The sequence below is a fragment of the Bos javanicus genome, chromosome 1 (genome assembly GCF_032452875.1).
Source record: "Bos javanicus breed banteng chromosome 1, ARS-OSU_banteng_1.0, whole genome shotgun sequence".
NCBI lineage: Eukaryota > Metazoa > Chordata > Mammalia > Artiodactyla > Bovidae > Bos > Bos javanicus.
This window is the reverse complement of record NC_083868.1, coordinates 70,205,568-70,230,418: the sequence shown is the minus strand read 5'-3', so window position 1 is coordinate 70,230,418 and position 24,851 is coordinate 70,205,568. Positions and strand designations below refer to the sequence as shown.

The window sequence follows — 24,851 nt, the reverse complement described above, 5'->3', positions numbered from 1 at the left end:
CCAACATCACAGTTCAAAAGCACCAATTCTTCGGTGCTCAGCTTTCTTTATAGTCCAACTGTCACATCCACATGTGTGACACTGGAAAAACTATAGCTTTGACTAGACGGAGCTTTGCTGGCAGAGTAATGTCTCTGCTTTTTAATATGCTCTCTAGGTTGGTCATAGCTTTTCTTCCAAGGAGCAAGCATCTTCTAATTTCATGGCTGCAGTCACCATCTGCAGTGATTTTGGAGGCCCAAAAAATAAAGTCTGGCACTGTTTCCATTGTTTCCCCATCTATTTGCCATAAAGTGATGGGACTGGATGCCATGATCTTCGTTTTCTGAATGTTGAGTTTTAAGCCAACTTTTTCACTCTCCTCTTTCACTTTCAAGAGGCTCTTTAGTTCTTCTTTGCTTTCTGAACTGGACTATTAATTGATTTGTCAGAATTTGATATAATAAGGATTTTACTGATAGAAGGGATGATAGAAAGGAAGAAGAAAAAAGAGAACAAAGGCAAAAGAATGACCAGAAATTCATTATTTTTCATCTCTATCACCAAGTTTTGTATTTTGTTTTTAATATTTTAAGAATATTAAGTTCTTGATTTTATGCCTGATTAGGATTGGTTTTCTTTGTCTAGCTACAGAGAACAGATGGGCTTCTTATTTGATAGGATTTGTTTATGGGAATAGAAAATTAAAAGCGGAGACATTAACAGAATCATTTCTTTTTTAAAACCCTCATAACTTAAAATTTAACACATTACCAAAGATAATATACTCATGAAAGCTCTCTTGCACAAAGGTAATGAAAAGAGGTACCCCTGAGAAAGATCGTATTCCATCCCCACATAAACATGGAAAGTGACATCCAATAAAATTATTTAGAATTTTGGGATTTGAAACTGTTACTTGTTGTTTAAATAAAAATAGGAAATTAGATTTCTCTGACTTCTCTGGTGGTCGGTCCAGTGGTAAAGAATCCATCTGCCAATACAGGGAACACAAGTTTGATCCCTGGTCAAGGAAGATTCCACATGCCACAGGGCAGATAAGCCTTTGCGCCACAACTACTGAGCCAGTGAGCTGCACCTGCTGAGCCAGCTAACTACAACTGCTGAAGCCCACGTGCTCTTGAGCCTGTGCTCTGCAATAGGAGAAGTCACTGAAATGAGAAACTCGTGCACCACAAATAGAGGGTAACCTCCTCTTGCCACAACGAAAGAAAGCCCATGTGCAGCAACAAAGACTCAGCACAGCCAAAACTAATAAATAAACCTAATTTAAAAAATGAAATGAAATTAGATTTCTTTTAAGCAGTTATTTGGAGGAGGAGGGTAAACAATTTTGGCTTTTCAAGGGGTTGTTTTATTGATTGATTGAAAAACTGTACAGAGAATGTTTTGTAGTCTTAAGACTGCATAACCAACTACAGGGTTTCCATACCTGCACCTGGAATTCTCTTCATCCCCACAGTTTTTTCCTGACAACTCCAAGGATGAGTAAATATCTAAATACAGATTACAGAAGTTAGACTTGATATGTACAGTCACTTTAAAATTTTACTTTGACAGTATTAGCTTAAAAATGGGGCAAATATTTAATTCTCAAAACATCTTGAATTATAGATAGTAGTAGGGCCCCTAGGCAGGTGGAGAAAGCCTTCAAAGCCTAAGTTTCAGATGAGACATTTTTCATTCTTCCTGAAAAATCCTATTTTCACAAAGCATATGTATTTTATGTGTGATGCATATGACAAAACAACAGTATGTCCAATGTCAGTGATAATGCGTTCTTTGAAGCAAATCTATTCCATGGCCAAATGATGTAAGTTGTATTTTCTGAAAGATTTTTGTCTGCTCTCAGTTTCGTTTAGGCCCAATATGTCATCATCTGATGTTTATACTTTTATTCTTAGTGCATATTGATATGCACTTGTAACAATAGACTTTTGCTTTATTTTGCATCAAGGAACCTGAAGAAATAAATGCAGATGATGAGGTGGAGGATACTTGTGACAACAAGGAGGATGACCTGGGAGCTGTGGAAGAGCAACGCAGTGTTATTCTACATCTCTTATCACAGCTCAAGCTGGGCATGGACTTAACAAGAGTAAGTAATGGGATAAACAGTCTATGAAGATCATTTGGTCAGGACTATACCTATAATTGTTAATGCTGTCAGGGCTTTTTAATCTTTATGAGTTGGTTTCTTTTTTTCCTGATCAACATTTCTTATTTTCATTAAAAATGTGAAGGTTTTTTGTGCAGATTAAGTCACATGGCAACTAAAGACCTATAGTCTTGTTTTTGTGCAAAATAAAAGAGTCCATTGGAATACAGAATTGGAAAATCTAAAGAAAAGGATTTAATCCCATAAAACTATTAAAGTCATTGATCCTGCTGCTTTATTCTTATTTCATGTTTGATAGTACATTTTGGGTATTATCTGTAACAGAGGTCAGCAAACATTTTCTGTAAAGTATCAGATAGTAGATGTTTTTAGCTATGTGGGCATAGATCTCTGAGGTAGCTGTAGTTGATTCTTGAACAGTGTAGGGGTTAGGGACACTAGGCCCTCATGCAGTTGAAAATCCACATATAATTTTTGAAATCCCTCAAAGCTTAGCTACTAATTTATTTACTGGAAGCCTTACCAATAACAAAAATACTCAGCACAACTTTTGTTTATATGTATTACTAATACTAGACATCAAAAATGAAAAGAACATGAAAAATATTCATGTTTATTTACAGGCATAATAATTTATGCATTGATAATGATGAAGCAGCAACATGATTGTTTTATGGTATCCTAGGCTTCATGGTAGCCTAGCCTATATACTAATGAATATTGTTATAAGATTTTTGTGACGTGCAGTATTACAGTCATATTCATGATATAATATAGGAAACATTGTTCAATTTTTAAAAATCCCACATACCTGTGATAATACACAGTTTCTTGCCTTATGAGAGAGGTATGATAGTTATGGTAATATAATTCTTTGAAAGCAAAGTTATGAAACAGTAATAAAACTAACATATTCATTTTATATTATGTATTACTCACCTTAAGCCTATGTAAAGGTGGACTATCCACCTCAGTACAAGTCTTGCACATGATGTTCTACATGTATATTTTGTATGTTTATTGGAAAAAAAAATCCATGTATGAGTAGACCTGCATTTCAAACCCATATTGTTTAAGGATCAGCAGTATTCAACTCAGCCTTTGTAAAAGCAGCCAGGATAATACTGGGTTAACCAAAAGGTTCATTTGGGTTTTTCCGTGTAATACCTTACAGGCAAGCAAGTAAGCAAGTGAAGTCGCTCAGTCGTGTCCAACTCTTTGGGACCCCATGGACTGTAGCCTACCAGGCTCCTCTGTCCATGGGATTTTCCAGGCAATAGTACTGGAGTGGATTGCCATTTCCTTCTCCAGCGGATCTTCCCAACCCAGGGATCGAACCCGGGTCTCCTGCATTGTAAACAGACGCTTTACCATCTGAGCCACCAGGGGAGTCCGTAACACCTTACAGAACAAACCTTTTGGCCAACCCAATATGTTAGATTGGAATGAGTGTATTTCCACACAAAACTATTACACAAACAGGAGGCCAGATTTGACCTGAAGGCCATAGTTTGCACACCCCTGGTCTGAAGGCTTGCTACTTTAAAAATGTGGCATGAATTAATTTGACGGTGGAAGTCCTTTTACTGTGTGCTGTGCTTAGTTGCTCAGTTGTGTCCGACTCTCTGTGACCGCATGGACTGTAGCCTTCCAGGCTCCTCTGTCCATGGGGATTCACCAGGCAAGAATACTAGAGTGGGTTGCCATGCCCTCCTCCAGGGGATCTTCTTAACCAGGGACTGAACCCAGGTCTCCCACATTGCAGGTGGATTCCTACCATCTGAGCCACCAGGGAAGCCCAAGAATACTGGAGTAGGTAGCCTATCCCTTCTCCAGGGGAACTTCCTGACCCAGGAATCGAACCAGGATCTCCTGCATTGCAGGTGAATTCTTTACCAGCTGAGCTACCAGGGAAGCCCCCTTTAACTATATATGTGTATATCAAATCACTACAAGGTACACTTTAAATAACTTATGATTTTATTTGTCAGTTATGCCTTAGAACTGAAAGGAGAAAAAAAATCTGAAAGTCAGTATCATTACCATCACCTGAGAACTTGTTAGAAATGTATAATCTCAGCCCCAATCTCACAGTTAGAGAAACAGAATCTGTGTTTCAATAAATATGTATATATACATTAACGTTTGAGAAGCACTGATGTATAATTTTTAATTTTAGGCCCATCTTCTCCATTCCCAGTTTATCTAATGAGTGTGCCTTTATTTGTTTTAACAATTAATCCATGACGTTGATTTAGAAAGTCAATGAGGTTCAAAACCTATGTATGTTAGACATTACTTACTGTAGAATTATATATTTTGAATCACTACTAATGCTACTTTGCATTAGTTTGGAATTTCAAAATTGACTTCAGGATGTATATTTCGAATTGAGGTTTTCAATGCTGGTGAGGTAACAGAAGTATAAATTAAAAGATTGTTTGATTCCAGTGAATTACTTACCTGAAAATGTAACTTAAAAGCATTTTGCTTTTAACATTCACTTTGAAGTATTTCAAAATCAAAAAACATATTTCTCTACTTATATTTACAGTAATTATAAGAAAGTTTGTAAGTTGGTTAAGTTAATAACCTACTAAGAAGCAGATATTTTAGGAATAAAGAAAGCCATCTAACAATTCATCTTTCATCTAATCTTAGTATTTCAACTGAGTATCATTTTTATTCTAGAAATATTTTTGTATTAGTGGTTCAGAAAACACTAGCTTTAAAATTGGTTAAAATGAGCAGTAGGTATAGAGTTTATTTGGTTATTGTGGTGTTTACTGTCTTCTAGTAAATGTAGGTTTGTAAGTCATAAGAACAATGTTGGGGTTTATGAGGTATTCAGTTCAGTTCAGTTCAGTCGCTCAGTCGTGTCTGACTCTTTGCAACCCCATGAATCACAGTACACCAGGCCTCCCTGTCCATCACCAACTCCTGGAGTTTACCCAAACTCATGTCCATCAAGTTGGTGATGCCATCCAGCCATCTCATCCTCTGTCATCCCCTTCTCCTCCTGCCCCCAATCCCTCCCAGCATCAGGGTCTTTTCTAGTGAGTCAACTTTTCGCATGAGGTGGCCAAAGTACTGGAGTTTCAGCTTTAGCATCAATCCTTCCAATGAACACCCAGGACCAATCTCCTTTAGGATGGACTGGTTGGATCTCCTTGCAGTCCAAGGGACTCTCAAGAGTCTTCTCCTCTTGTTCAAAAGCATCAATTCTTCGGCGCTCAGCTTTCTTCACAGTCCAACTGTCACATCCCTACATGACCACTGGAAAATCCATAGCCTTAACTAGACAGACCTTTGTTGGCAAAGTAATGTCTCTGCTTTTCAATATGCTATCTAGGTTGGTCATAACTTTCCTTCCAAGGAGTAAGCATCTTTTACTTTCATGGCTGCAGTCACCATCTGCAGTGATTTTGGAGCCCAAAAAATAAAGTCTGACACTGTTTCCCCATCTATTTCCCATGAAGTGATGTCAGGCCACCTTATATTCCAGACACTGTTCTAGGTACTGTGACTACAGCAACAAAGAAGGTCCTTACTTGCATATTGTGAATAAGTAATAGCCATTTCCTCCATTATTTTGTTCTTTTAAAAATAGTGTCATGAAAAAAAAAAATAGTGTCATGAATTTAGTATAAGCTTTTAAAAGAAAGTTTTTGAAAAATGAAAGGAAAAAATCTATAATTCTACCATCCTAACAACACAAATGTTACTTTTTGTGATTTCTTTTCAGTTTTTCTTTATATAATTATATTTTATATCCAATTTTATAACGTTTCCATTTTTTCAGTTAATATCTTTTCTTTGTGAAGTGTATTGTACATATAGAAGTACATGGCTTAGAGTGCATAGAAACAGTTCAGAAAACAATGGTAAAACAAATACCTGTGTACTCACCTCTGATTAAGTTACAGAACATTGCCAGATCTTGGAAGCTCTCTGAGTGCCCCTTCCAGCTGTAGTCCTCTGTTTTCTCCTGGATGTAACAACTTAACTTGTCTTTTGTGTTAATCATCCCCCTACTTTCATTTATAGTTTTACCACCTATATATGTACCCTGTAACAGTGTTACTTAGAGGAAAGTGAATAGTGAGTACAATCTTGGCTGTATATTTTCTTTATATTTCTTAGGAGAGGTATTCTTAGAGATCTGATGTTTCTTGGATTTCCACTCATGTTTAAGTATAGAGGAACTAAAAACCTGATTTTAAGTTTTGAACATGTGAGTGGAGCCTGTGCTTTTCAACATTGAGTAATCTGAATTTGTTGGGGAACCTGATGTTAGTATCATTAGATTTTTCCTCTATGGTTAGTCAAGTTCCCCTAGAAGAAAATTCTTCTAACTTCTTGCTTAGGTAGGTAAAGCAAGTAGGAGTCAGGGAGGAGAAGAGGGCTAGGTGGGAAATTGTCTTAATATCAATCATTTAATTTATAGAGGGTTACTTTGTACCCTTTTATCATATCACTTAACTAGACCCAGAGTATTCTGGAGCATCCCTGTGGCTCAGCTAGTTAAGAATCCGCTTGCAATGCGGGAGACCTCAGTTCGATCCCTGGGCTGGGAAGATCTCCTGGAGAAGGGCATAGCTCTTCTGCAAACCCATTCCAGTATTCTTGCCTGGACAGTCCCCATAGATCGAGGAATCTGGTGGGCTACAGTCCACGGGGTTGCAAAGAACTGGACACAGCTGAACTGACTAAGCACAGTACAGAGTTAAAAACATAGACTGTTTTAATTTTATTTTCACGTTTCTTACTTCCTAAGACTAGATTCTTCAAAGAATCATTATTAGGCTAAATGGATACGAAATCTTCAGGCTCTTGAAAAAATGTTGCCAGATTGTTTTGTCACAGAGTTGAACCAATTTCAGTGCTTCTCCAATTCTGCTTTAAATAAAATGTTTAATCTTCCTACTATTTACCTGGCTTTAAGTATCAAAAGGTCTTTTCTTAGAATTAGTCTTCTTGAGGTTAAAATTAAATGTAAATTACCATTCTCTTCCCTTATGTCTTTCCCCTTATGATACTTTTATCCAATCTAGGAATTTGAAGTGGTTGTTTTTTTTTTTTTTAGTTGACCCTCTTCAAGTGCTGAATTGATTGTTTGACCTTAACCATTTGGAAAGGCTATTTCCTTTTAAGCATGCTTGTATTTTTAAATTTATTTTTAATTGAAGAATAATTGATTCATAACAATGAGCTTGTTCCTGCCATACATTAATATGAATCAATCATAGGTACACATAATGTTCCCTCCCTCTTGAACCTTCTTCCCACCTCCCTCCCCATCCCACCCATCTAGATTGTTGCTGCTGCTGCTACTGCTAAGTTGCTTCAGTCATGTCCGACTCTGTGCGACCCCATAGACTGCAGCCCACCAGGCTCCCTCGTCCCTAGGATTCTCCAGGCAAGAACGCTGGAGTGGGTTGCCATTTCCTTCTCCAATGCAGGAGAGTGAAAAAATAAAGTGAAGTCGCTTAGTCGTGTCCGACTCCTAGTGACCCCATGGACTGCAGCCCACCAGGCCCCTCCGTCCATGAGATTTTCCAGGCAAGAGTACTGGAGTGGGGTGCCATTGCCTTCTCTGCTCTAGATTGTTACCTACAGCAAATTCCCATTGACTATCTATTTTACATATGGTAGTATATATGTTTCCTTGCTACTCTCTCCATTAGTCCCACCCTCTTCTTCCATTCTATGTCCGTAAGTCTCTTCTTTATGTCTGCATATCCACTGCTGCCCAGTGAATAGGTTCATCAGCACCATCTTTCTATATTCCCTGTATATGCATTAATATACCATGTTTGTCTTTCTGACTTACTTCACTCTGTATAATAAGCTCTGGGTTCGTCTACCTCATTAGAACAGACTCAAATGCATCCCTTTTTATGGCTGAGTAATATTCCATTGCATATATGTACCACAACTTATTTATCTGTTCATCTGTTGATAGACATCTAGGTTGCCTCCATGTCCTAGCTCTTGTAAATAGTGTTGCAGTGTACATTGGAGTACGTGTGTCTTTTTCAATTTTGATTTCCTCAAAGTATAACACGCTTATTTTTTACTGACACAAATTACTTGTCTTTTGTGACTCTGCTTTTAATACCCATCTAGAATGAAATATTTTCAGGGAAATAAGAATCATTCTCTACAGATGTATCAGGTCTTTGAGAAGACCTCTAATTAGGAATATAAAGACCAAAATAAAGAAACAGACTTGAAAGAAGCAGAAATCTCATAGGAGAATAGAGGACCAGACTAGGAAGGTCCTCACCTTTATCTTCTAACCATTCTCTTGAATTTTAATTTTTCCTATCATGTTTTAATTTTTTCTGAATTTTCTTTTTCAGAAAGCATTCTTGTTTCATGTGTATAATATCATCTCAATTCTCTGAAAGTATTTATTACTGTTTTTTTGTACTTCCCTCTTTGGTTGATTTGTTGTTGTTATTGTTGTTTTAGGTGGTGCTTCCTACATTTATCTTAGAGAAGCGATCCTTGTTGGAAATGTATGCAGACTTTATGTCTCATCCAGACCTATTTATAGCCATCACTAATGGAGCTACAGCTGAGGACAGGATGATTCGTTTTGTTGAGTACTACCTTACTTCATTTCATGAAGGCCGTAAAGGAGCCATTGCTAAGAAACCATACAATCCTATCATTGGAGAAACGTTTCACTGTTCCTGGAGGATGCCCAAAAGCGAGGTAGCATCCAGTGTCATTAACAGCTCTTCTACCCAGGCCATCACAAATCATGTACCTCCATCAGAGGAGGCTTTGAACCAGATGGGTTCAGACTGTTACACAGTCAGATTTGTTGCCGAGCAGGTTTCCCATCATCCTCCAGTCTCAGGATTTTATGCTGAATGTGCAGAGAGGAAGATATGTGTAAATGCACATGTCTGGACTAAGAGCAAATTCTTAGGCATGTCAATAGGCGTGACAATGGTTGGGGAAGGTAAGTAGAAAAAATTATTCTCCAATTTTTCACATCAAACTATAGCCTTAAATTGGGGGAAGCTAGATAAATATTAATTGTAAATTTGAACTGTATGTGTACTACTTTTTCCCCCAATTCCTAGTATGTTTTAGAATGTTGGTAGAGGGGAGAGGGTGAATCTATCAACAAATAAAAATTTCTTTTGCAATTATTTTCCTGATTTTAAAAGTAAATTATTTTTATTATAGAAAGTTTAGTAAACTTAGAAAAGTGTCAAGGTGAAAAAGTATGTCTAATTCCTTCATTCAGAGATAAATAAATATAGCTAGTATTTTGTATTTTTTCTATGTGTGTGTGTTCATACTTTCAGTTTTATAAAATTAGGATTCTCTCTATGTAGTTGTGTCCTCCTTTTTTGCAGTGAATATTTTCTCAAGTTATTGATAATGCTTTAAAACATAAAACATGTTTTTATTATAAATAGCACTCAAGAAATATTTTCTAGGTAAATCTATGTCTGTATCTTTTATATATCATAGGAAATATTAATAAAATATTTTAAAATATACTGCCAAACTTTAAATCTATTCCAGCACAAATGATTATAACAATTAAAAGAAATTGTTTTTAAAAGGAATTGTTTTCTTTTAATTTCTTTTAACAATTAAAAGAAGTTCTGTGTTTTTTGGCTAAGAATACAAAAAACAGATTAACAACAACAGACAAGTCTCCACAGAAATCATTGCAGAGTTAATGAAAATATAATGGAAGAAAAAAACTCTGCTATTTTAATGTCAAAGGAACACTCCTATGCGTGAGAAAATTTGTTTTAAATATAAGCATGGTGTAGTTAAGCCTGTGACCCTAACATTTTGAGATTGTGTTTTTTTAGCCCTGAAGAAAATATTTTATTCCCCTTACAAGCATTCCTCATCTTTAACACCTGTTGTATGAGTCAGTTTCCAAGTAATGTTTCAAACTAATCAAATTTTTTATAACATAGTAAGATATTGTATTAAAAAAAAAAAAAGAGTTGGCTAACTCCATTATAAGGTCTATCACATTAACCTTAGGCTCTTCACAAAGCAGTTTACTTATTTTAGAGATGAAAAACCTGAAGTCTGGTAGTGATGGAATGTGTCCAGAATCATAGAAATTAAGGCATAGTCAGATTAAGACCCTCATTCTTTGGCACACTCTCCCCAAGGCCAGTTACTCTTACCAGTTCATGAGACAGATAGTATCTGGTGGCTTCTCCCACTCTAAGAAAGGAAATACCTCAAGAAATGAGGAAAAGCATTAATAGCTTACTCATGTGTTAAATGAGAAGGTGGTATTGATATTTTTTTATTATTATTTAAGTGCTGGTTGTATATTCATAGATTTGTCTTTTTAAAATTAAATTACCATTGACACCTTCAACAGAAGGTAAATTAAATCAGAGAATGGAACTTCTCACAATTTATTTTGCTCCTGTTAGCAGCTGTTTTTCTTTTAAAGTAGGAGGAAAATGTGTTTAATTATTAGATAAATGAGATTTTAGGATTCTTTGAATTTCAGTTATCCTAGCTAGTCTTATTTTCCTTTTCAATAATTACATATTTCTTGGACCTTAAATTCCATAATGAATGTTAACTTTTGTTAACTATATTCCTAGAAATAAAAGATCCTGAATCCAATTTATAAGGCCAAATGTTTTTAGAAAGAAACATGATTTCCTTTCCAACTTAGAATTAATCAAATTATTATCAAATACTTGAATAACCAAATATATATATGTCTCTGACAGCTCCCATTATATATAAATATATACAAAACCATGTTTCTTTTCATGTGGCTCAATTTATTATTGCCCTGTGTGAAAACTACTACAAAAAATAGTTGCTGTTGCTTTATGTAAAGTAGACTGCTTTAGAATTCAATCTATTTGTCCTAAAAATTTGACTATATGAAAATATAATTTTTGCCCTTTTTTGTGAACATTAAGAACACAGTACTTCATGAGCATTTATTAAGAGAGAGATATCCTCAGAGTTCAAACTAGCAGTACATATCCAGTTCAGTGTTTATTTTGATGGTGAACTAGGTAATGAGCTTAGGTTAGTAATGTAATTAGCTCAAGTCTTCTCAATGTCTCTTAATCATCTGTGATAGATTGATTATTCATTAATGTAATTCCCTTTTTCCCCTGTAACTCTCTTTCATATATGTTTTTTAAAGTCATCTTTTAATATACTATCATTTAATATGGAACAAGCCCCATTAGAATATTGTTTGAAAACTGCCATTTCTAACTCTTGTAGCTTTGCCTTAAATATTTCAGAATTTGGCAAGCAAAATTACTATGATGACATTAGTTTATATCATAAAATAACTTTTTTCTATCTTAATATGCATAGAATAAAATGACGAACTCCCCCCATGTTGTTTGAGATTAAGTTCTATGTTATGTTAGATATTTAGTTGTTCTAAAAACTACTTTAAAAGTTATTAGTACTAGCTAAAGATCAGATCTTAGGATGATACAGTCTAGCATGGACTTAAATTCTGACTTGAAGTTTTATTTTATTTTTAGGAGCATTAGAGGGAATTTTGTTCCATGAACCCAAAGGGATAATAAGGTCATTATGAAAGTAACTTTGATTAACTGTTACCATGAATTGTTGTCAAATGTAATTGTAAATGAATCCAATTTCATCCAAAGCAAAAAGAAAATTAAGCAAAATTATGATGTTCCTTTACCAGGCAGAAGAAAATCCTAATATGGATTTTTCATAGCTATCTTTTTTTTGTTTGTTTTTTTTGTTTGTTTGTTTGTTTGTTTTTTAAACATACTGTCCACCTTCATGTTTTCACATTCAGGTATTCTCAGTCTACTGGAGCATGGAGAAGAGTATACGTTTTCTCTGCCTTGTGCATATGCCCGGTCAATTTTAACTGTTCCTTGGGTAGAACTGGGTGGCAAAGTCAACGTCAACTGTGCAAAAACTGGGTACTCAGCCAGCATCACATTTCATACGAAGCCGTTTTATGGTGGCAAACTGCACCGGTAAGAATATTTTAGTGATATCTGGCTCTTATCAGTTTAATCTTGTATTATAACTCATTCATTTTCTGCTTTGTTTTTTGTGAAATGAGGTTGGATTTCTTTCATGTTTATTTTTTTAATATATTTCATCTTTGAAGGAATTCTGGAAATTATGATCTGATTTTAAAAATAGTGACAGATCTTTCTACTCTAATAAACTAGAACTCCTAACAAATGGTACGTTGTTTCTGGTCCAATTTCTGCTTTTAAAGTGATTCAGATTTGGACCGAGACTTCAGTAGAGGTAATATTGCTACAGATTAGGAAGAAAATATAGCTACTAATCTATAAAGAATAATTCAAGAAGCACAATGATGGAAGTCAATATCTTCAGGCACCAGTACTGAATAATGGCTTTGTTCTGATTCCATCTAGGAATGGGCCAGTTATTATACTCCTTAATGGTTTGTTGGTCTCTTTAGCACTCGTCCAGATCACCCAACTACATGAAGACAAGTTTTCTAACAGGATCCTCAAAAGAATACCCCTTGTTTTAGCTTTTGATGTCTATTCTGATTATTCTGAAGTAGGGATAGTTTTCTTTACAGTTTGTATTAAAGAATAACATATAAAAGTATGTACGTTGATTTTGGGCCATTTCAAATAGTGTTTCTAGAACATTGGTGAATGTATGAGTTTATGTTTGATAGATATCTAGGAGTGGAATTGTTGGGTCATAGGGAATGAAAATTTGACTTTATTATTGCAAAAAGTTTTCTTACATGGTTATACCAGAATGCACTAGCTTCGGTTATGTATGAAACTTTCAGTGTGTATAGCTATTTTATGTCTTTACCAGACAGCTAGTACTGAACAGTCTTAGAAGTGGAAAGATTTATTGACTCCCAGGCATTGAATGGGCCTTAAAAAATACGAATTTCAAAATACTGAAGCACAGAATTAAAAAAAAAAATCACTCAAACAGAACCACTGGAGATTATCAAAATAGTTGTCCTTTATCCTCAGAGAAGGTATTATTATGGTTCACATTTTGTCGATGATTTCCTGCCTTTGCTTTATGTTTACTGGTGAGCTTTCCCATTCATAACTTCCCTGGTGGCTCAGCTGGTAAAGAATCCACCTGCAATGTGGGAGACCTAGGTTCGATCCCTGGGTTGGGAAGATCTCTTGGAGAAGGGAACGGCTACCCACTCCAGTATTCTAGCCTGGAGAATCCATGGACTGTATAGTCCATGGGGTCGCAAAGTATTGGACACCACTGAACGACTTTTACTTTCACTTTCCCATTCATAATCTTTTTTTGTTTCTAGTTGTGGCCTTTTCTGCCTAGAGAAGTTCCTTCAGCAATTATTGTAAAGCTGATTGGGTGGTGCTGAATTCTCTTAGCCTTTGTTTTTCTGTAAAGCTCTGAACAAGAGCCTTGCTAGGTAGAGTTTTCTTGGGTATAGGTTTTTCCTTCTCATCACTTTAATATATTGAGCCTGCAGAGGTACAATATATCCTAGCTTGCAAAGCTTCTACTGGAAAAAATTAGCTGATAACCATACTGAGATTCCCTTGAGTGTTATTTGTTGCTTTTCATATTTTCTCTTTGTCTTTAATTTTTGTCAGTTTGATTAATATGTATCTCAGTGTGTTCCTCCTTGGGTTTATCCTGTATGGGACTCTGTGTTTCCTGGACTTGGGTCGTTATTTCCTTTCCCATATTAGGGAAGTTTTCTGTAATCTCTTCAAGTATTTTCTCAGGCCTTTTCTCTCTCTCCTCCTTCTGTGCTGTGCTGTGTTTAGTCACTGTCATATCCCACTCTTTGTGACCCCACCAGGCTCCTCTGTCCCTGGGGATTCTCCAGGCAAGAATACTGGAGTGGATTACCATGCCCTCCTCCAGGGGATCTTCCCAACCCAGGGATCGAACCCAGGTCTCCTGTATTACAGGGGAATTCTTTACCATCTGAACCACTAGGGAAGCCCTATTCTCTTCTGGGACCCTTCTCCTTCTGGGACCCCTATTATGCAGATGTTGGTGCATGTAATGTCCTAGAGGTCTCTTAAACTGTCTTCATTTCTTTTCATTATTTTATCTTTATTCTGTTCTGCAGCAGTGATTTCCACTACTCTGTCTTCCAGCTCACTTATCTGTGCTTCTGCCTCATTTATTCTGCTATTGATTTCTTCTAGTGTATTTTTCATTTCAGTTATTATGTTGTTCAACTCTGTTTGTCCTTCGTATCTTCCAGCTCTGTTAAACAATTCTATCTTCTTATTCTGTGCCTCTCTTCTTTTTCTGAGGTCTTGAGTCATCTTTACTATCTTTACTCTGAATTCTTTTTTCAGTAGATTGCCTGTCTCGTCATCACTTAGTTATTTTTCTGGGGTTTTTTTGTTTGTGTTTCTTTGGATACTTGGAGATTTTTTTGATATGATAGTGATTGTGACAAGGGTGAGGTAATATCTTACTGTTTTTTGATTTGCATTTCTCTATTGGTTAGCAGTATTGAGCATCTTTTCATGTTGATGTTAGCCATCTGTATGCCATCTTTGGAAAACTGTCTATTTAGGTCTTTTGCCCACTTTTTGATTGGTTGTTTGAGTTTTTTTTGATACTGAGTTGTATGAGGTGTTTGTGTATTTTGGATGTTAACCCCCCCCCCTTTTTATTGGAGGTTAATTGCTATACAGTGTTATGGTGTCAATCCCTTATTGATCAAATCATTTTCAAATATTTCTCACGTTCCATAGTTTTTCTTTTCATTTTGTTGATGGTTTTGTTTGCTGTGCAAAAGCTTTTAAATTTAATTAGTTCCCATTCATTTATTTTTGCTTTTGTTCCTTGTACTAATCCAAGAAAATACTGCTACAAGTTATGCTAAAAAGTGTTTCTCCTATGTTCTTCTCTAGAAGTTTTATGGCTTTAGGTCTTTAAATCATTTTGAGTTTATTTTTGTATATAGTGTGAGGGAAATACAGTAAGTGTGAGTTTCTTTCTTCTTAAAGATACAGTCTTATCCACCCTGTCAAATTATAGCTTTTCCCAATGATGTTTTGATCTGCTACTGGTTAACTTCTGTATGAGCCCTTGAATTTGATATTTTTGGAGCTTTGTACAATTGATACTCCCTTTTTACTCTAGGATAACCTTTCAGAAGTTTGAAAACACCTGTTGTGCACTCTCTTCATGTTTAATAAATTGAGAGTTACACCTACATATTGGCTGTATGTATAGAATTTCTCCAGGGAGAAATCTTTAATATTATAAGGTTTTTAATAGTTATTGAAGACTTTCCTTTATTCATATTATTCAAGGTGTTGTTCTCCAGTGAATTCTCATGTTTTACAAGTGTTGCTCAATGAATAAAGAATTTCTCACATTCATTTAATTGAACTTGTATCTGCTCTATGAATTCTCTGGTACTCATCAAGAGTCTCCTGTTGAAGACTTCTTCCCATTCATTATGTATATAGGATTACTCCCCAATATGAATTGTCTTCTGTACATTGAGGCCAGAGCTCCAGCTAAAGGGTCTCCTACATTGATTTCAAAAATAGCATTTCTTCCTCGGAGTTCTCTGATGTCAATTAAGGTAGAGCTCTGGCTAAAGTCTACATTTACTGGCCATTTACACAATTACTACATTTGTAAATTGTGTAAATTATCTTGTATTACCTGAGTCAAGTAGTGATGAAAGACTTTCCCACATAAATCTCATTCATACAGGGTTTTTTAATATTTTTTTTTTTGGTATGGACTCTTTCATGTCGTTTAAGGAGTGAATGATTATAGAGAGTTGCCTCACAGCATTTGTCTTCATATAATTTTCCTCTTCTTTGTTTTCTCTTGTGCTATTTAACATATGAATGACTAATAAAGATTTTTCTCCAGGGTGAGTTCTCCCATGTCTATATTGAGTAAATAATGACTGGACTTCTTTTGAAATCATTATTATTTATCATAAGGCTTCTCTGTTCTGTGAACTCTTAACGCTCAGCAATACCCACTCTTCCTGATGAAGTCCATAATCATGTCCTTTGACTTCCTGTGTCTGTATTTTTTAAAACTCAGCTGTTGTCTGTCTCACTCAGTATTCCCTGCTAGGAGCAGGCAGTAAACAAGCAAAGTAGAGATGTGCTGACGAGCCTGATGCCCACCAATGGCTGAATCTCCAAGGGCAGCTTCAGAGAGCAAATCAGCTGGATTAGGATTCAGGTTGGCGAGTGGGAGGAAAGGTGGCTAATTTTATAGTTCCTTTTTTCTCTGTATGTAATTTTCATAGCCCTTCTATACAAAAATAGTTTCATTTATTTAACTACTTTGTAGCCACAATTTTGTTGATAACAAAATCTATTTTAAAAGTTAGAGGGACTTTAAAAGATAGGGCATGTTCAGCCTTCCTTTTATGATTTAACATTCCTATCATTATTATCTTTAGTGATATTTTTGTTGACAAATTCAATATTTATTCTGAAGGCAGTGGGAGCCAATGAAACTTTCAAACATTTAATGATATATTTTGTTTGTTTTACTTATTTTTATCTTTTCTTTTGTAATCATTTCAAACCCACAGAAGAGTTATAAAAATTCTCATGTCCCGTTTGCCTAGATTTCCAGTTGGTAACATTTTGTTACAACAGCCTTATCAAAATCTCTCTATATTTATACACACATACTTTATTGTCATTGTTGTTTTATTGTTATTATTATTCCTGAAACATTTGAGAGTTAAAAACATCGTGACACTTTACCCCAAGTATTTCAGCCAGAATTTCCCAAGAACAGGAAAATGCTCTTACATAATTACTCTGTCCATGATATTCTGGACAAGAGTACTGGACTGGGTAGCCATTCCCTTCTCCAGGGGATCTTCACAACCCAGGGATTGAACCTGAGTATCCTGCATCGCAGGCAAATTCTTTACTGTCTAACCACCAGGGAAACCAACATAATCACGAATGTTGTCAAATTCAGGAAATATAAAATGATACGATACCATTATCTAATATATGCTACTGCTGCTGCTGCTAAGTTGCTTCAGTCGTGTCTGACTCTGTGCAACTCCATAGACAGCAGCCTATCAGGCTCCCCCGTCCTTGGGATTCTCCAGGCAAGAACACTGGAGTGGGTTGCCATTTCCTTCTCCAGTGCATGCAAGTGAAAAGTGAAAGTGAAGTCACTCACTCAGTCGTGTCCAACTCTTCTCGACCCCATGGACTGCAGCCTACTGCCTGGATGGAAAATCTTCTGTCCATGGGATTTTCCAGGCAAGAGTACTGGAGTGGGGTGCCATCGCCTTCTCCAATCTAATGTATAATGCATATTAAATTTTTGTAAATTGGCCTGATAATTAGGGATGTATTCTCTCCTGACCCAGGATCATGCATTACATTTTCTTGTTATATCCCTTTAGTCTCATTTAATTGGCAATATTTCTTCAGCCTTTCTTTGTCATTTATGACATTGACATTTTTGAAGAATACAGGCCGGTTTTATAAAATGCATCTCTTTAATTTGGGTTTGTCTTTTGTTTTAGGTTCAGGTTATACATTTTTTATAAGAATACAATATGAACAATGTTGTATCTGGAAGTGGTATGCTTCCCATCAATAAAAATCAATTTGGTGGCAGATAAAGATTAGATTAGGTGTGTGTGGGGGGACATTAAAAGTTGGGAGACCAGTTAGGCATTCAGAATGGACAGACTTCAAGGAGTAACTGACTGTTATAGGGGAAGCCAGTATATCTAAGATAAGTTTGGATGATGACCTAGTTATCTATGGATTTTAATAAACCTCTCTAAAATTTAGTGCTGAAACAGCAATTTATTATTATCTTTATAGTTTTGTGGATTGGCTATGCTCAGTTAGGTGATTCTCACATGGCATCTTTCATGTGGTTGTAGTTGGGCCTTGATTTGGCTTCAGTTACCTACAGGCTTGAGCCAGCTAAGTATCAAAAGCATCTCAGTCACATGGGAAGCAGGAGAGCTGGCTGTTGACCAGGGCCTCAGCTGGGGCTGTAATCCAAGGGGGACTGCATGTGGCCTTTCCACATTATTGGAGCTTCTCTTATCTTGACATCTGGGTTCCTAAGAGGGAAGGAGTATCCAAAACCAAGAATTTCAAAAGCCTTACTGGCTTTTGATACCTGGTGTTCATACTTTGACTTTTTGAAGACTTCTAATAATTTTAGATAGATATCCTTGGTTTGTTAATGACCAATCATTATATTTGCCATCTTATTTCTTTTAATATTTTACTTAAGTTGGCTTCTTTTCTCCTTTTGTATCTTTTAACCTGTCCACAAGGCCTTTTTGTTACCTGGAAGTATACTTTGGTTGACTCTAGAGTTTCCTCATTTTTTCCACTGAGATTTCACTTAAAACCAATGATTTCACTTAATTTTGCATTTAAAAGATTAATATTAGAAACAGGCTTCTCTATTTTGATATCTTTTCTTTGATTTTACAGAATATTTTAACTTAGGCTCTCTTTGGTGTCTTTATTAGCCATGCCTCCCTCCTCAGACATAGCCTAGTTTTTTACTGCTATCTGCAATCAAGCAGACACATTATCTGCTGTCTGCATTTGGTATAAATATATTATCTTCCACTTGCCTTTCCTTACTCCCTCATTTTCCACAGCTATCTCTGATGGAGCCAAACAGGCCTAGTTAACTGTTCCTCATGCCCTTTTCCATATCCTGATCCCATTTTCCGTTTTAAAATATACGTAGTGGTATAATGTCATTAAGATTGTGTCAGCTAACTGCTAAGTGGCACACTGAAGATATAGAAAAGAAAAAAAAAAAACAACATCTGCCTTCAAGAAGCTTTTGTTTTTCAGTTGCTAAGTTATGTCTGACTCTTTATGACCCCATGAACTGTAGCACACCAGGCTTTCCTGTCCTTCTCTATCTCCCAGGGTTTCCTCAAACTTGTGTCCATTGAGTTGGTGATGCCATCTAACCATCTCATCCTCTGTTGACCCTTCTCCTGCCCAGTCTTTCTCAGCATCAGAGTCTTTTCCAACAAATTGGCTCTTCACATCAGGTGGCCAAAATATTGGAACTTCAGCTTCAGCATCAGTCCTTCCAGTGTATACTCAGGGTTGGTTTCTGTTAGGATTGACTTGTTTGATCTCCTTGCTGTCCAAGGGATTCTAAAGAGTCTTCTCCAGCCTCACAGTTTGAAAGCATCAATTCTTCGGTATTCAGCCTTCTTTATGGTCCAGCTCTCACGTCCATACATGACTACAGAAAAACCATAGCTTTGACTACACCTACACAGTCCATATGTGGACTTTTGTCAGCAAAGTGAGGTCTCTGCTTTTTAATACGCTGTCTAGGTTATCATAGCTTTTCTTCCAAGGAGCAAGTGTCTTTTAATTTCATGGCTGCAGTCATAGTCCACAGTGATTTTGGAGCCCAAGAAAATAAAATCTGTCATTGTTTCTACTTTTCCCCATCTGTTTGCCATGAAGTTTTGGGACCATATGCCATGATCTTAGTTGTTTGAATGTTGAGTTTTAAGCCAGTTTTTTTCACTTCACTCTTTCACCCTCATCAAGAGGCTCTTTTTAGTTCTTCTTTGCTTTCTGCCATTAGAGTGGTATCACCTGCCTATCTAAGGTTGTTGATATTTCTCCCGGCCATCTTGATTCCAGCTTGTGAGTCATCCAGCCTGGTATTTTGCATGATGTACCCTGTATATAAGTTACATAAGCAAAGTGACAGTGTACAGCCTTGACATATTCCTTTCCCAATTTGGAACCAGTCTGTTGTTCCATGTCTATTGCTTCTTGACCTGCATACAAGTTTCTCAGGAGACAAGTAAGGTGGTCTGGTATTTGAATCTCTTTCAGAATTTTCCAGTTTGTTGTGATCCACGCTGTCAGAGGCTTTAGTGTAGTCAAATGAAGCAGAGGATTTCTTTTGAATTCCCTTGCTTTTTCTATGATCTAAAGGATGTTGGCAATTTAATCTCTGGTCCTGCTGCCTTTTCTAAATCCAGCGTGTACATCTGGAAGTTCTCTGTTTACGTACTGTTGAAGCCTTGAAGAATTTTGAGCGTTACTTTGCTGGCATGTGAAATGAGCGCAATTGTATTGTAGTTTGAACATTCTTTGGCATTGCCCATCTTTGGGATTGGAATGAAAACTGACCGTTTGCAGTCCTGTTGCCAGCAAATTTGGAAAACTCACAGTGGTACTCAATATATCAAGAAGCTTAGACATTCTAGTATTAGAATTCAGGACCCTATCTTTGGAAAGCATTTGTAAGGCTTTTAGAAAAAACTCATGTATAACAGACAGTTAAAAATAATATCTGTTATTATAATAAACATGGTGATGGAAAAGGATGAGTATTCTCATGTAGTGGCATTAAGTAACGTGATAGGACAGTGTGTCCTGTAGTTGTTCTGCATAAAATATAATTATCTTTCATGTGGTGTTTCTTATATACATATCAATAAAACCCAAAGCTGAAATCTTAACTTTCAGTCTTTAAATAAAAGCTTCCTGTATGAAGCCAAGTTAATATATCCAGTGATTTTCTAGTATTCTATGGGCTTCCCAGTTGGCGCTAGTGATAAAGAACCCACCTGCCAGTGTAGGAGACATAAGAGACAGATTCAATCCCTGGGTTGGGAAGATTCCCTGGAGGAGGGCATGGCAACCCACTCCAGTATTCTTGCCTGGAGAATCCCCTGGACAGAGGAGCCTGGCAGGCTGACGTCCATAGAGCTGCACAGAGTAGGGCACAACTGAAGCGACTTAGCACGTGTGTATGCATGGCCTATCTCTAGCATGGGCAGTTCTTGTTCCCTGCCCCATTTCTTGTCATGATGATCTTGCTATGTAACTGCAGTAAGGAGCAAAGATTCCATGTAACCCAGCATGCTTGTTACTTCTCAAGTGGAAAGGCTTGTGACAGAGATAATAACTTGAGAGATTGTGGCAATAAAAGAAAGATCAAGTGAGAAATGGATTATTATCCCTAAGTTTGCAGAATATAGTTTTGAGTGTGTCTGGTTATAAGATGGAAGAGGTAAGTGTTTAGTGCCATTTCTTTATATCCTGTTTGGTTAGATATACATTTTCAAGGAAGGAAACAATGTTGGCAGATAGGATCAGAGAAGAAACATGGATGTCACAAAAATCAGGGAAAACCCCTTAGCAGCATAGTTATTTAAGTTCATATGCTTTGAATTATAACCCAGAGTTCCCACTTCTGCTGTAATCTAGCAGACTTAGTGTTCTTTGTGTCTGCTGCTGCTGCTGCTGCTGCTGCTGCTGCTAAGTCGCTTCAGTCGTATCCGACTCTGTGCAACCCCATAGACTGCAGCCCACCAGGCTCCCCCGTCCCTGGGATTCTCCAGGCAATAACACTGGAGTGGGTTGCCATTTCCTTCTCCAATGCATGAAAGTGAAAGTGAAGCCGCTCAGTCATGTCCGACTCTTAGCAACCCCATATCTGGTAGCCCACCAGGCTCCTCCGTCCATGGGATTTTCCAGGCAAGAATGCTGGAGTGGGATGCCAGTGCCTTCTCCATCTTTGTGTCTAATTAGCTACAGTTATGCCTAGGTATTTATTTTTTTCTAACTTTTGATTTTTGATGTTTGGTCTGCTCTTGGATTCTAAACCCTAGTACACCTTCATCTCTAAGATCTGGTTCATTTGCTTATTGGCTCCTGTGCTGTTGTTGATGTTGTTGACGTTTAGTCACTGAGTCAGGTCTCATCCTTTTGCCCCGCCATGAACCCCATGGAGCCTGCCAGGCTCCTCTCCATGAGATTTACCAGGTGACAATGCTGGAGTGGGTTGCCATTTCCTTCTCCAGGGGATCTTCCTGACCCAGAGATCGACCCAGTGTCTTATGCACCGCAAGCAGGTACTTTACGACTGAGCCACCAGATAGCCCATTGGCTCCTATACCTCTGCCTTGAGTTTTGAATTTGTAGGCCATTCACTTCTCCTGATTAAAAGCTTTGGATTCCTTAAATTCAACATATCCTTCTGGTTCCCAGGCCCTTGACTTATATCTGACAAATGCTACTTCGGGTTCCTGAGCTGTCACCTGAACATGGGCTTGGGTCCTTTGGATTCCCTTTTGAATCCAGATAAACCATAATCCCTGGTACACTGACCAGACCCTAATATTTGCTCACTATTCTTTGAGTTCTTAATCTTTGTCTAGTCTTACCCTGTTGTTTGTGTCCAACAGTGAACATAGAGTACTTCATTAAAAATAATTAGACCTGTTTTCTATTCCAACCTTCATTTGAGCTGCATCCTATCTGCCTGTTGATAAACCAGCCAGATAATCCTTCATTAAACTTTCAACAGTAGTGCTTGAGCACTCTCAGAGTTTTGTGTTGCTGGCAATAATTTTTGTTTGCCAGTGCTCTTTTTAAGAGAATTATAAAATTTTTAATATATCTTATTTTTTCTATCTCTTATTATCTGGTTTCTGTATTTAACTTAAAATTAAGCTTATGTGATTTTATACAGAATTTATGTATTCAGAATTTCAAATTTTCTAAACTTTATTTTTAATTTAAAAATTATTTATTCATTGATTTATTTTTGGATGCACTGGGTCTTCATTGCTTTGTGTGGGTTTTTTCCTAGTTGCAACAAGTTGGGGCTACTCTTCGTTGTAGTGCATAGTCTTCTCATTTCAGGGTCTTCTCTTGTTGCAGAGCACAGGCTCTAGGGCCCAGAGGTTTTAGCAGTTGTGGTGCGCTCTGTGATATGTGAGATCTTCCTGGGCCAGAGACTGAAGCCATGTCTCCTGCATCAGCAGGCAGATTTTTATCCACTGCACCACCAGAGAAATCTAGGGACTTTAATTTTTTAAATAAATAGGACTAATTCTTTTTAAAAAAATGTTGAATAAGCTATAGTGTTGTAACATTTTTTTTAACCCTGCCCCTAGTGTTTTAACATTTTTGACTGTAATAAAAAAAAAGTTAATATTTTTCATATTCCTACTTAGTTTTAATGTTATAATAGTTGTTTGTAGCAGAAATTAAAATATCATACTTTGTGATCATTTATGGTAAGTCTAGTTTAATTCCCAGTATTCTTTCTAAAATTAAGTTAATATTATTTGAAAAAATTATCTTAGAAACTATCATGGATTTACAAAGACCCTGACTTTGGCACTGACAAATTGAAGCGAATTGTGTAACTATTTTAAGCAGAATTCACAAAGTACATTCTTGGGGTTTTAAAATCCCTAAGAAACAAGCACAGTATTACTTACTAAAGCTTTTTTTTTATTTTCCTGCCTGCTTCTAGGGTTACAGGTGAAGTAAAGCACAACATCACCAACACTGTTGTATGCAGAGTGCAGGGGGAATGGAACAGCGTTCTTGAGTTTGCTTACAGCAGTGGAGAGACAAAATACGTGGACTTGACTAAGTTGGCAGTGACGAAGAAAAGAGTAAGACCTTTGGAGAAGCAGGATCCATTTGAATCCAGGTGTGTCATCCTTGCATCCATCAGGAAAGAGTCAGAAAGTCTAGATCTTAATTTAAGCTTTTTCACTAATATCTAACCCTTGGCAAGTCACTTCACCACTTTAGATAAGCTTCCTCATCTCTAAATTGAAAGTATTGGTCTGATCTCATGGTTGTAAACACTGTACCAGCTATGACATTATGTGTACATAATCACATTTTAGTAAAAATAAAACATTTGTAAACTGGACAAAAGTACTAACTTTTAGCAGTTAAAGGATCACTATCTTTGTCATACAAACTCTTACAAATTATTAATAAAAAGAGAGGTACCCTAATAGGAAAATGGGCAAAGGCATAAAGAGGTAGTTCACAAAAATAGAAGAAAACAATACCCACTAAGAAAATGGAAAGTTGTTCATTATAATTAGAATTCAAAGAAATACAAATTAACAGAAAGACAAAAAATTTTTTTTAAATAGTATCTTTTTTGGGAAAAAGTGAATAGACATTTTCGTATTGTTGGTTAGAGAGGTAAACTGATACAACCTTCCTAGAAGGTATTTTGGAAATATATGTCATAGGCCTTTAAAAGTAAATTGGGGCTGGTGCACTGGGACGGCCCAGAGGGATGGTATGGGGAGGGAGGAGGGAGGAGGGTTCGGGATGGGGAACACATGTATACCTGTGGCGGATTCATTTTGATATTTGGCAAAACTAATACAATTATGTAAAGTTTAAAAATAAAATAAAATTGGAAGAATAAAAAAAAAAAAAAGTAAATGAAATGGGGGACTTCCCTGGTGGTCCAGTGACTCCATGCTCCAAATGCAGGGGCCTGGGTTCAGTCCCCAGTCAGGGAACTAGATCCCTCATGCCACAACAAAGATCAAAGATCCAATGTACTGCAACGAAGACCCATCACAACAACTAAGTAAATGAATAAAAATAAATATTAAGAAAAAAGATAATGAAATGGAGCTTCCCTGGTTGCTCAATGGCAAAGAATCCTCGTGCCAATGCAGGAGATAATGGGTTCAGTCCCTGGTCTGGGAAGATCTCACATGCTGCAGAGCAACTAAGCCCATAGGCCACAACTATTGAGTCTGTACTGTAGAGCCCAGGAGCCACAAATACTGAAGCCCATGTGCTCTAGAGCCCATACTCCACAACAAGAGAAGCCACGGCAATGAGAAGCCCAAGCACCGCAACTAGAGAGTAGCACTCGCTTGCCGCACCTAGAGAAAAGCCCATGCAGCAATTAAATA

At 36.8% G+C, this 24,851-nt stretch overlaps 1 protein-coding gene across 2 annotated transcripts in view; it reads left to right on the top strand.

Annotated features, from left to right (window-relative positions):
- OSBPL11 (oxysterol binding protein like 11) overlaps positions 1-24,851 on the top strand; it is a 91,856-nt gene that overhangs the window by 53,001 nt on the left and 14,004 nt on the right. For both annotated transcript variants that reach the window (XM_061410971.1, XM_061410965.1), the window contains 4 exons: positions 1,958-2,098; positions 8,597-9,095; positions 11,940-12,126; positions 23,423-23,605. In XM_061410971.1, the coding sequence (XP_061266955.1) occupies positions 1,958-2,098; positions 8,597-9,095; positions 11,940-12,126; positions 23,423-23,605 (1,010 nt within the window). The remainder of the gene's footprint in view (positions 1-1,957; positions 2,099-8,596; positions 9,096-11,939; positions 12,127-23,422; positions 23,606-24,851) is intronic.